General features: G+C 39.5%; 1 protein-coding gene across 1 annotated transcript in view; it reads right to left on the bottom strand.

Moving 5' to 3' along the window:
* The window catches only part of CHST13 (carbohydrate sulfotransferase 13), a 56846-nt gene extending 46374 nt beyond the window's left edge, over positions 1-10472 (bottom strand). Inside the window, exon 1 of the mRNA XM_081956614.1 lies at positions 10040-10472. Coding sequence (XP_081812740.1) covers positions 10040-10133 — 94 coding nt within the window. The 5' untranslated portion in view covers positions 10134-10472. The remainder of the gene's footprint in view (positions 1-10039) is intronic.
* Positions 10473-14148: the final 3676 nt, after the last annotated feature.

Here is a 14148-nt window from a genome sequence, read left to right as displayed (position 1 = left end):
AACAAGTAAAATCAATGGGAGAACCCAGATCTGCCTAACAACTGTGGCAAAAAAAGATAATATGGGGTGCAACTCACTTAAGAGCCCTGGTGGTACATGATTAAATGCAGTATTGCAGGCAAACTGCTCACTGCCAGCAGTTCGATCCTGACCTGTTTAAGGTTGACTCAACCTTCCATCCTTCTCTGGTCGATAAAATGACAATTTGTTGGGGGCAAGTTGCGAACTTTGTAAACTGCTCAGAGAAGGTTGTAAAGCACTATGAAGCAGTATATAAGTCTGCTTATATCAGGGGTTGTCAACCTTTTTATACCTACCGTCCACTTTTGTATCTCTGCTAGTAGTAAAATTTTCTAACCGCCCACCGGTTCCACAGTAATGGTGATTTATAAAGTAGGGAAGTAACTTTACTTTATAAAATTTATAAAGCAGAGTTACAGCAAACCTCTACCACCCACCATGAAAGCTGGAACGCCCACTAGTGGGCTGTAGGGACCAGGTTGACTACCACTGGTCTATATGCTACTGCTATTAATAACTGCCTTGCTTAGCAATAGAAATCTGGGGCTTCATTGTGGTCGTAAGTTGAAGACTGCAAAAGGAGACAGTCCATGAGGAAGTGGTATAACCACTTTTGTTACAGGCAGTTAGTTCCTGGTTAAGAACAAATTCTGTTCCTAAATCTAACTTTCTGTAAAGACTCTATTCTCATTTCTTCTTCTGAGAAACACAGAAATGTGTTGTAAAAGTGGCATCAGCCTTCCCTGTTGATGCATATATATTTTTTAATTTGAAGCTAGTGTTTCTAGTCCCAGAGCTGAAATTAAATAAATAAATGTGTAACTTGCATAATACAGAGACAGAAAATTGCAAAAAGGCAAGAGACATTACTTGTTATATTTTCCCTGAAGTGAGGAACTTCTTCCCGACAGAAAGAGAGGAAGGGTTGGAGAAGGTGATATTTTTAAAAAAATAACTCTCACAGGAAATAGAAGTATCTAATATTCTGAAGCATGCAAAATGTGTAAACACTAAGCTTTTGCAAAGCCAGCCAACTGCTGGCTGAATTGCCACATTTAGTTTCAAAGCAAACAATTTTAGACTCCTGCTGTTTTCCTCTCAAATTCCTCCATCTAAAGAGATACGTGAGATATTTGCAATCAAAGGTTTAGTAACATTTATATTATGAAAAGCCGAAGTGCTGCAGAATGAGATATTCCCATACCTGCTTCCCTTTCCCCAGGGCAGCTAAAGTGCTGAATATGGAATTATCTCTTCTTTATGCCCACATCAACTCTTTGCCCATGGGTGTTGAAACACACACATAAAAAAATGGCCCTGGCTAATTTTGAATCATCAAAAGATAAATGAAAGCTAGATTAGAATCAGTTATTGCACTGGTACAAAATCAGCAGAAAATCAATAATGTGACTTTATTTTTGTAAAAGAACAGATCAAAACAATAGTTTCTAATTCTCAATAATACAAAGTTGAGAAAATTATGCATTATCTATCAGACACACACGGAACTGTGGGCAAATTATAGTTTTGTAATTTTTCACAGTTTTCACTACAGCAAATATATAATACGGATAGGATATTCTGTCAATATTTAGAATTTAGAATTTTATTTAGAATTTAGAATATTTAGATTTTTTTTTCAGTTTGATGGGAGGGCGTTATGTACCAAGTTTGCAAGCAAATTAAAGTTGCACAGCATAAATTATCTCAGATAACTTAGTTTTGCCTTGATCACACTATCATACTCTGAAATAATATTGCAGGGGAAAACTTTGTCCTTGCTAAAACCATTAGAACAAAAAAAAACAACCTAAGAGCTGTGAAAACTAGTAAGGGCATAACTGATAAACAAAAAGAGCTTGATTCTTAGCTTACATTTAAAGGGACAGAACTGATTGTTTTTTTGAGCTCTAAACCCATCAACCATCAAAGTAGAGCCATAATTCCATTTTTTGCTTCATATGCTGTGTGTTAGCTAAACAGAAGCCACATCTATAAAACCACAGCACAGTCAAGTCTTAAAAGCTAGGGACTTGCATAAGTTTTAAAATAATGCCTCTGCCTTAAGTGTTACACCACCTCTCTGACTCAGGAGAAAGAGTTAAGACTTTTAACTCTTCGCTTTTATCTTCTACTGTGTGTTTTTCGCTTCTTCCTCTAGTATAGCAAAAAGGCACCTTCACCCACATTGTCTTCCTTCTAGAAAGCTTTTATGGGTGGGACAATGGTCAAGTTGGCCTTTGGGAGGGTGAATCTTCACTTGCAGAATTCCTTAACTGGAAATATCATTGCTGAGAATTCTGAGACTTGAAATCTACATATCCTAACACTAGTGGGGGTGAGAAAGACTAGAGGTCTCCAGGTGGAATAAGATTAGACACAAAGGTTTAACTGGCCTAAGGGCACAGAAACTTGCAATAACTTATTACTGTGGTAAAACATTGAGGGTGGAGTACAAACTCCTGCAAACAAGATAGGATTAAATTAACTGAGTAAATCCATGTAAATAAAGCCTTATTAAATAAATGCAACTACGTTCTTGTACAAATAAAGCTTCAGGTTTATTCCAGTTTAGCCTGTTCCAAACTTTTTGTCAATCCCTAATAATCACTACTATATCATTGTTTTAAACATTGTGATCCATCAGATTTGCTAGTGAAACTAACATGGGTAACATCTTAAATGGTGCACTGGGGATGGATCACCTGTCAACTCCAAGACTAGGATATATAAGCATTCTAAAAATCAGTTTCATCTAATGAGAACTCTTTCAAGAGTGTTTCTCTCGAACCATGTCATTTTATTCATGCAAAGTTCATTTTAAAGGGATTAAAAATTGGGAAGTTTTCCCTGGATACTTCAGTTAGGATTAGGCTTACCACTCCTTTCTGTTGAACTGAGACTTAAAAGAGATATAGAAGAACACTGCAAAGCACAATTAGAACTCAGCACTCCAAGATGGCATCAGGAAGGCACTAGGAACAGTTAGATGTATTCATAGAAAAGTCTGTAAGATATCATGCTAGCTATAAATAATAGATAGAATTAGCCACAAGGAAACTGCTTGTAGTTTTTTTCATAAACATTTTATAGCCTGTTGGCTTAGCCTAGGTAAGGATTCATTTTTGCCATTACCATTCAGATGTGGGACAATATAGAAGGTATACCACAAGTTTACTTAAAGTTTACTTTAAGACTCCAAAGCTGGCTTCTCAAAAACATTGTTTCAGGTTAAGAAAGTTGCAAACAGGTGGTCACATGATCCAATGAATGCTTGTCACATGACCCCAGGTAATTGCAACTGTCGTAAGTATAGGCCAGTTGGCAAACATCTGAATTTTGACCTCATGACCACGGGGATATGCTGTAATGGCCATATGTGTAAAAAAAATGGTCATATTACTTTTTTTGGGGGGTACTGTTCTAACTTCAAAAGGTCACAAAATGAACATTTGTAAGTTGAGGACTATTTGTACTGTTCTTGTGATATAGATGCCATAGAAACCACAGTCCATGTTCTTCTGTATTGCCAGTTCTATAGGGACATTCGCCATGAGTTCATTACACCTCTTTTATTTAAATTTTCAGGCCACTCAGACAGCCTTTATCTGCACTGTCTGTTAAATAATATATTTATTTCTCTAAAAGCAGCAACATTTTGCTACATTATATGTAAGCTTCACCCATATATGTTTACTAATAGTTCTTGTGGTTAGGGAATAATTTTTTGTTCTTCTATTGTTTCTATTTTTATTGGTCAATGACCAAAATAAACTTCTGTCTTTCTGTCACTAACAACGAGGAACATTGCAGAAATCGAAGAGACTTTCCCATTTGAGCGGGGTGGCTTCACAGGAACCTGTAAGAAAACAAGGCCAACACCAAACCTAGAAATCTGGGGTATAAAATAAAACTGGGATAAAACAAGATTGTCTTCCTGCATTTCCTGATGAAATGATTATTTCTAACCGGACATCTCTCAGAAGTTTTTTCATATATTCATCAATGGTAGACAGTCGCAACCTTGAACAAGCAAGACGGCTCTAACACAACAAGGGTCTGTATCTGAGGCTGAGTCAGTTTTTTCCCCCAAGGGATTCAGTCTTCAGAAGTGTCAAAGCAAAAGACACATTAAAAAAGACAACAAGCTGTACAAGAAGTTACACTATATCACTATATTTTGTTGTCGCATGCCAAAAGTGCATGCATGCACGCGTGCCCATATCAATAACACAATACATGTGACTCCCCCCGTGTGCCCCACCCCCACCCATGCATGCGTAACGCCCGCGGATGCATTCATGATCCCTGCCCCCTGCCCATATGCCCTGCCCCCCTCACATTTTTTGCTTCTAGGTTGTGCAGGAGGCTTTTGAGGCCCAAAGGGGGAGCGGAGGCACTGCATGAGGCTTCAAAATGCAATGTGAGCATTCCCCATGCATGCACCCTTCTCCCCTACATGCACCCATCCCCCCACACATGCATGGCAGAGGCCCGAAGACCAGCTGGCAGGTGGGAGGCCTGTGCGCATGCATGGTGGAACTGGACTGGGGCAACAGCTGGCGTGCCCGCAGAGGGCTCTGTGTGCCATCTGTGGCACATATGCCATAGGTTCGCCATCACAGCACTATATGAACCTTACGGTTTCTTCCAAATCTGTAATTCTAAAATACAATCTTCTCAAACTGCAGAACCTCTAAAGAAAGACCAATAGTATATTTTAAACATATACCAATCCCATAACACATTGCTCACATTGTATAATATTCAACCAAATAATTATAGTCTTCTCATTAAGACAGTATACTAAACATGCTTCTTCCAATTTACAGTGCTAAAAATGGTCAACACTTACATCAGCATAATCCTGGTAACTGCTAAGATATTCTTGAGAAATACTGACATTTTCTTGATTTACAAGAATCACATGGACATTTCTAAAATGAAGAAACAATAAACTTCCAAGAAGCAAAAGGAAGGGAGGGGTCTGGGGGGACGATGACTTCTCTAAGCTTGGCACTGCTTGGATGAATAGCCAAATGATGAATTGAATTAACAGACAGACCAATCTGCTAGTTAACTGGCATCAAAATAAATCCGCTTTTAATTTGTTAGAGCTGTGCAGAAATATTTTTTCCAATTCATAACCTTTTGCCAATACTTGGAACTCCTGAACCAGCCATTCTATGAGATCCAAGTTATTTCTGCTTTAGAAAAGAATCAATTAAATCAATGGAAATTCATTCATGCCTTCATCCAAAAGATTTGTCATAATTTTTCCTTGAATAAACTACCTTTCCGAAGGCAAATAAAATTGCTAATTCAAAGTCTTAGATGCAGTAGAATAATGGTGAAAAATACCATAGGAATCAAGAACATTGTGACACCAAAGCTACATAGTTTCATGTACTTTTAAGCTGCAAATAAACGACACTGACTTTCTTTTGAATCGCTATATAAAGAAGGGTTGCCCGTTGAATGTCTCCTTTTTAGTTATATGGGCTTTGGTCTTCAAATGAAATCCATACATCCTACGATCCTAAACATAATCGAGAATAATCCCCATCAAACTGAATGGAACTTCCAAATAGATATGCATAGGGAATGTGGCACCTGTGCTTAAATTCCAGTTAAATTAATGGAACAAATACAAAGTTGAGTATTATTAAGTCCTATTGAAAAATGCATTTCTCTATGCAGCAGATCTCTCTCAGTATATGAAGTAGGAAGGGAGGGATAGAGTCCAGAAAATAAATATACGAGTGAGTTCCAACTTCTATTTGTGTCACAAGCCCCATCCAGTTAAAGCCAAGCATCTGTGAAAGAAGCTTCTGTCAGCATATTCCAAGCTCCAGTAGGTAACTTTGTGCACATTCTTGAATCTGGGAAACTTTTTCAGTTGAGTTTGTGCACAGCCAGTCTCACTTAGGTGATTCACGGGAATGTTGATGAGTTTTGAGGAAGAGATAAAGGATCAAGGGAACAGAGGAAGAGAACTGGAACTGCTTTCCTACTTGAGAGCTTCTCACTGAGCTTTTTCCCCCCCAGGGAATCTTCTCTTTAGTACTCCCATTGCCTCAGCAAACCACCAGTGTTATTACTTATGAGTCCACAGCATCTGAAGACAGCATGGCATGTCAGTGATGGCTAACCTTTTTGGCACCAAGTCCCGAAAGCGTGCATGCAGCGTACACATCCATAATGCAATGTGCACCTCTGTGCATATGTGTGCGACCCCCCCATGTGCGCCCTTCTCCCCCACATGCATGAGACCCCTGCAAATGCACCACACACACATATGCACATGTCTCCTAACCCTTCAGAAAAAAACCCCAGGGGTGTTCAAACTGACAGCTTTAAGACCTTAAGGTTTAGATAGGACTCTTAGAGGGGGGCGGGGCGATTGGTGAGCCAGCCAATCAGTGAGCGGCAGGTGGGGCAAGCGTGGTGCGGACTGGCAGGGGGAGGGAGCTGGAACCGGTTCTAAACGGCACGGTAGATTTGTGGAACCTCTTCTATAGAAGAGCTTAGAACTGGCAGGAACCCACCCCTGTTCCTAATTGTACTGCTGTGCCTCCAATATTTCATTTTATTTGTATCCCGCCTTTATTATTTTCACAAACAATCTAAGGTGGTGAACATATCCAAGATTCCACCCTCCTACTAATTACATTTGGTGCCACAGTGATGCTAAAATTACATTGTAAATGGATGCAGATTGCTAAAAACAATGCAAGATAATCTCTGTATGAAGAGGAGTACCATACTCTCAGGACAGGCATTAAAAATGCTTAGAATCCAAGAAATTAAGACCTATAAGGGAACAACTGTATTTCTATCCCAGTTCTATTTCCACTACAGATACTCTGGGCTGCTTATGCCGAAGTAAGTTTTTAAACACATCTCAGTTGCAGCAATAATAATATAATAATAATAAATTTGGATTTATTAGCCGCTCCCTTTCCAAGTAGGACTCGGGGCGGCGTACAATGGAGCATAAAACATAAAAAATATATAACAACACCAAATGTACATACATATACAACACACATACATACACACATACATACACGGAGGAGGAAACAAATTACATCAATAGACAGTTAAAAATCAGCTTTAAAATACCCCAATTGTAGAAACCCAAAAAATTAATATTTACAGACAGTTTAAAAAGCACATTCTATATGTCACACTCCACTATTAAAATGTGCAACCACGCAGCTAACATTTGTTATCTTAGGAGTTCTCCTGGAGTCACTTCTATGATTCTACTTACTTACCAATCTCAGTAAATTTCTACTTGCTTACCAATGTTGCTCACAACTGATTTGCACAGTATTAAGATGAACATAGTTTGGTTCAGAAAAGTTAGCATATGAACCTAAAGGGAAGGCCAGTTGAATTCATCACTTATTCCTTTAGCTGAAGTCAGTTAAACTGAAGCCCTGACTAATCTTCGCATATTTCAACCCTGTCAGCCTCCAATGCATTTTATGGAAATTATTTTCAATGTCTTTTATGGCTACACAATTAAGAAACCTAAACTTTAAACCACTTCGAAAGAAGTCACAAATTGGGATTTTTAAAGATGATATGCTCATATGACCTATACTGTTGTCCTTGTATGCTCCAAAGATCCCCGGACACCTGGAAACTTCTACACTCCATAAGAACTGAAGGGGAATAGTAATAAGGATATAAACTTGTTGGTTTTAGTAGAAACATTTGTTTTCTGTAACACACATATATTATGCCTTGTATTTGTAAGGTATTTGGCAAATGTCAAATCCTTGCCATTTGAACTCTTATCAATCTGAAATCTATGGGCATAGAATTTATCCTGGAATGGAGCTGTAAAGAGCTGTAAAACTGACACCTTTAATATGCCCCCCTTCTGCCTAAGAAGGTATCTCACCTTTGATCTGTGCCCTTCACAACAGGGGGCCAAATGGCCAATCCTGGGAACAGAGGAAAGAGATAATGCTGATAAGGCTAGTGAGGAGTACTGTAAAACCAGGGTGTTATTCTATGATGTCTCTAACTGAATAAAAAGGAGCTACATGTTCTCTGAAGGGTAGTTCTTCCCTGCATATCCTTGGGGTATGTTGGGAACAACTGACCATCATGCCTTTAAACTTTGATCAAAGATTAAACACTGATTGTTATTGAAGGCTCTGTTTAAGTCTCATGTTTGGTTCATTGTGACTTGGATGTTTTCTCAAATTTCCATGGGTCTCAACTTATTCTCAAACCTTACAGAACAATTTTGTATCAGAAGTTCTTCTCCAGATGTTGACTCAGTTGCCTGTTGAAAATAAATTAATCCTACTGGTTCATGTCTCAGCATGAAAATAAAGCCACTAAAATCTTTTCATGGAAGCCAGCAGACTGAAAAGCATTTCACCACTTGACACCTCTCAATGATATATTTTTTCCCTCTGCCCTGAAGCCCACTCCTTCCTAGCTATTCTCCGAAACTGCACCCATTTAACATTCAAGTACAGGTAGTCCTCAACTTACAACCACATTTGAGCCCAAAATTTATGGTGCTAAGTGAGACATTTATTAAGGGAGTTTTGCCTCGTTTTATGACTTTTCTTGCCACAGTTGTTAAGTGGATCTGGCTTCTCCATTGATTTTGCTGGTCGGAAGGTTGCAGAATGTGCTCACATGACCTTGGGACACAGCAACGGTCATAAATATGAAGCAGTTGCTAAGCATTCAAATTTTGATCATGTGATCATGGGGATGCTGCAACGGTTGTTAAGTATGAAAAACCTAAGTCAATTCTTACAATGCCATTTATACAATGCCATTGTAACTTTGAAAGGGTACTAAATGAACTGTTGTAAGTCGAGGACTACCTGTAAAAGCTAGGTATGGTAGCCTGTATCAATATTATATTATTTTGTTTTCTATTTGTCAATGATATTTTCAAAGATAACCATCACAGCAAAGGCCCTAATAAAAAAGTCATTAATTAACCACAATAAAGCGTTACGCTTTGCCACCTTAGGAATGGGAAGCCTGCTTATCTGCATCGAGTTTCGATTAATAGAATATAATAGAATTCTTTATTGGCCAAATTCCCTGGACACACAAGGAATTTGTCTTTGGTGCATATGTACGTAAAGAAAAATAGAATAGAATACATTCATCAAGAATCATAAGATACAACACTTAGTGATAGTCATAGGCTACTAATAAGCAATCAAATCATACTAGGAAACAAAATAATATAAATTGTAAAGATACAAGCAACAGGGTTATAGTCATAAGTGGAAAGAGATGGGTACTAGGAGGGATGAGAAGAATAATAGCAATACAGCCTTAGTAAATAATTTCACAATGTTGTGGTAATTAGTTGTCTAGCAGAGTGATGGCATTGGGGGTGGGTGGGGGAACTATCCTTGCGTCTTGTTGTTCTGGTGTGCAGTTAACCAGAAGGAGGTAAGAGGGAAACCCCTCGGGGACGGGTCTGTAACAATTTGTCGTGGTGGCCAACTTACCACGGGTCGGGATAAGAGATATACCAATATCAAAGAAATGGTGCAAATAGAATCATTAAAGAAAGAATGCAAAAAAAGAAGGACCAGAATGAAAAGTGAATGGCAAAAATTAAAATATTTTTTTTTTAAAATATTTTAAATAATTGAACTGAATTGTTAAAATTGTCCCGCAGCAAGTTAGCCGTGGCGAGTTGTCCCATTCCGATCCGGGACAGCTTCGCCAGGGTGCGGGTGAGGGGTGTGGGGGGGGGAGGGATGGTCTGACGCGAAGCCTTTTGCAGCGAAAGCCACGACGCGGGTCTCCCGAGGCCACCTTATTAAACCTAGGTGCTGTGCCTCTGGTGAAGAACTTACGCCAGAAATAAAAGGCTGGTAGTGCCACGAGTCCTTTCATTGTTTCAATTTAGGGGATGAATAAAAAGAGAGCGCTGCCCCCTCCCGAAGGAACATTGTTTGCCGAGGCGAAAAAGGTGAACGGGATGGCACTGCGGGGTAAATGTTTAACTCACCCGGGTTCAGACTGCTCTGGAAGTAGAAGATGACCAGCAGCAAGGAGCCCAAGCAAGTGGCCAAGACCATGCGGTACACCCTGCTTTTCCTCATCTTCGTCCTTGCGCCGCATCCCTCGGGATCAGAGCTTGGAAGAAGTTCGAGGAAATTGCGAGGAGCGCCGCCAGCTCCTCATGGCCAGGCTTGTCCGGCTCCGCTCCGAGCGGTTGGCAGCCCAGCCCAGCCGCTTCCACCTCCTCTTGGCTCGCAAGCCCAAAAGCTCCCCTGAGCCAAGGGGGGAAACCTCTTCACCGGATAGGACCGTACTAAGTAAGCGAGCCGGGGAGTGAGGATCGAAAAAGCGAGACGAGAAGGTGCTTTTCCTCGGTAAGGCTCTTCCTTTGGGTGTCACCCCCTGTGTATTTTATCTCCCCCGATATCTTTGAGAGGGGGAAAGCGAAGAAAAAGTTTAGGACCCGCGACCGGCTGGGAAAGCGGAAAGGCGGACCCTCCCCTCCATCTTCCTGTCCCGTGGATCAGTCCGACTGAAGAGGGGAGTCACAATACGCAGGCAAAGTCACACCGGGCTTGTATACCGTTTGTTTTTCAGTTGGTAGGTTTGGAAGCCCGGCTTCATTATTTTTTTAAATTCTTTTTAACGCCGGAGTCCGGACTTCAGGATGAAGGAAGGAGGGCTAGATAGTTCCTGAGCATGCAAAGAGTTTCTTTTAAAGGCAACTGAATAGCTACGCATCTGGTAATTAGTTTGGGAAAATAATCTTATCCCCTACAGGGAAGAATTGCCTCGCTGTCTTCTCAATGCTTGGAGTTTCCTGGCTCAGCACTTGAGAGATGCCATTTCTCTTAGCCCTTGGCAGCTCAGTCCATGGACTGCCCTGCCTGTCCCCGAAGTGCCTTTTCTTTACAAAGTAACACAGCGTAAGGCTCTGCTGCCTATAGAGTTAAGCCTGATGGACTTTGACTTATTATTCTCAACCTTGTTGGGTGGTGCTCCCCAGATTTTTAGAAAATATCAGAGTCTTCCCAAATCCTATGTAGAGATTTTTAGGGTTGAAACAGAGATAATTTAAGTGCCATTGAACTGTGTAGATCAGTGGTTCCCAGCCTTTTTTTTGGCCATGCCCCATCTAAGTATCTCTAAAATCCTGATTCCCCCTCCTCCCCCCATATAATTCTTACTTTACTCAAAAAGTGAACTCTACTCACGCGGAGGGAGCCTAAAAGGCCATTAACTTGATTTAAACAAGGTTCAAATTGCCCCCATTAAAAATCAAATTGCCCCCCTGTGGGGCATGGGCTTCACGTTGGGAACCACTGGTGTAGACCATTCCTGGAAGGTGTTTTAATTTTTTCTCCTTTTCCTTTTAAATAATGCTAATGCTTAGAACTATTCACAGCCAAGGACAATACTTATCAAGCCTTGGCTAATTCTTGGGAAACCACTGAGAAATCCTCGGGCTAGAGGCAAAACGGAAAATGAAAATTCTGGGAAAGGCAGAGGCAAAGCAACTTGGAGCATTGTAAAGGCGAACAAAAACTACGGTGAATGAGTTCATATAGTTACTAAGAGAATATCTCAGAATGTCAGACCTTAGTTGGGTTTGGAAGCAAAACATGATTGGGCCTTTGTAACACTTAGATTAGAGTTCTCTGAGGAATGTCAAGGTTGCAGATGAGGAGTCAACTTCAGTTTGAGAATAGCTTTATTTTTTAAATATACCGGTATGTAACCCATTCTCAGTGCTTTTACAGTTCTTCAAACATGCACCTCTCACTTCCTGTTAATAAAGCAGGCAGAAACATACTCTGATATACAGTCTTAATCCCACCCTACACACAACAATTCCTGCAGCTTTTTATCTGCTCCTAATGATAAAATCCCAATTCAAAAGGTTTTTGTCTGGCAGCGGATATACTTGCATAGGCAGGTTCGGCAAACCTTTATTAACACTGTGGCATGAATATTGTACATATATATAATGTAGAATTCATCCAAGAGACCCAAATAAGTAGCCGAAACTCACTTATGAGCACAAAAGGAACAAAAAAACAACCGTACTGAAGGTAAGGGCAATACTACAAATGCCATTTTATCCTAAGACAAATCCTAGGATCTCTACTGTAGAAACTAATTGCAAGCCAACGTGCTTCTCTGCGTGTCCTGCTAACTCAGAGGGACCTGCAGTGCAGTAATCACTAATAGGTGCTAAGAATTTGCTAACAAGCCATTCATCATGATAGTGACTCTTATTGGTAGGGGAAAAGAGAAATAGGAAGAGAAATAGTTGTGTTAAAAAGACTGTTTGAATTTGCTAAGAACTTCCTTATAAAGTTGAGTAGCTCAACGGTGACTCAGCCTTCCATCCTTCTGAGGTTAGTAAAATGAGGACCCAGACTGTTGGCAATATGCTAACTCTGAAAACTGCTCAGAGAGTGATGTGAAGCACTGTGGAGTGGTATATAAGTCTTAAGTGTTATTTGACAATGTAAACCCCTGCTGCGTACAAAGGAATAATCTTTCCATATTTTCTCTCTAAGCTTTAGGTGTCTTTATACTTATTTTTGGAGTCTTGAATTTGCAATGAACTTCAGAGAAGGTATCAGTTTAAACTCGATTTCCCCAATTACATCTCAGTTTTAATTGGAAACAGAGTGGATATAAACAGAGATGAAAGTCTCTATGATACTTTTTCATCTGATGGGATCACAGTACTGAAAAAGCTACTGTTACTTCTAGGAAGGAGAGTTGAAACAATATTCTAAACCGGGGTGGGGGTAAGGAGGTTTCAACCCTGGTGTCTTTAAGACTTGTGGACTTCAACTCCCAGACTTCCCCACCCAGCATGAGGTTGGGTGTTAAAGGACTTGGATAGGGTAGGGTAGGGTAGGGTAGAATAGAATAGAATAGAATAGAATAGAATAGAATAGAATAGAATAGAATTCTTTATTGGCCAAGTGTGATTGGACACACAAGGGATTTGTCTTTGATGCATAGGCTCTCAGTGTACATAAGGAGAATAAAATACATTCGTCAAGAATCATAAGGTACAGCACTTAATGATAGTCATAGGGTACAAATAAGCAATCAGGAAACAATATCAATATAAATCGTAAAGATGCAAGCAACACAGTTACAGTCCTGCAGTCATAAGTGGGAAGAGATGGGTGATAGAATAAAGTTGCCCATCCTAAAACTTCTACACTAAACTTTCAATTTCGCAAAAGGTCTGGAATACAAATGGAAGTTTATTTCTGTGTGAAATGGTGAGGCTTTACAGATGTAGATTATAGAACATGAATAACACCCTAAGATGTTTTGTGCATGCACAGACATGCACAGTATATTTTTAGGTTTTGATTCCTAAATTGAGAAGATCCATGCAGACTTCATAACCTGAGAAACAAAATTCCTTGATTTGAATGAAAAGCTATGGCTTTAGTAGCCCTCAAAAGTTTTATTTGTTAAGATATTTGAAAAGAAAAGAAAAACCTTGACCCTTTTATTTCAATGGCTTTACTTTAGCATTATTTTCTTTTCATGACCTCCAGCTCTCAAAGCATTTTTCTGAAGTAAATGCACTCGTGGTAATCCCATTTACATTCTTCCTGTGCTATCAAGCAAATTCCCTCTTTGTTTTCATGGTTATTGTTGAAACTCCAAAGCCCTTGAAAACCCATAACATTTGTCTATTTTGGTGCATTTAAATCTTGGACCTAATACCCATTTCATTGTGGGTTACAAAGATAACTAAAATATATATACCCATTAATCAAATCAAAGATTAAAACAAATAAACAAGCAAAACAAAAAAAGCAGATATTTTAATAAAATGCAATCGGGCAGTAATAAAAATAATAATTATAAACCAGGAAAAATAACGGAAAAATAGCTAGGAAAATGAGATGATGAGCTGGGTTCAAAGGCTCTGTAAATGTTTCTTCTTCTTCCATTGCTTACTGAGTTAAAGGAGATACACATGCTGCTTCTATTAACCATATTGCTGGGAATTTGCCAATCCCTGCTGTAGAGGACTTGATACAGCACATTGATTCAATTATCAGTGAACAAAGAAGTTTCCCCTGTGACTTCTCCTTTCTCTGCATTCTA

Source organism: Natrix helvetica (assembly GCF_964273705.1).
Source record: "Natrix helvetica genome assembly, chromosome: 1".
Classification (NCBI taxonomy): domain Eukaryota; kingdom Metazoa; phylum Chordata; class Lepidosauria; order Squamata; family Natricidae; genus Natrix; species Natrix helvetica.
This window is presented reverse-complemented; position numbering and strand designations above follow the sequence as displayed.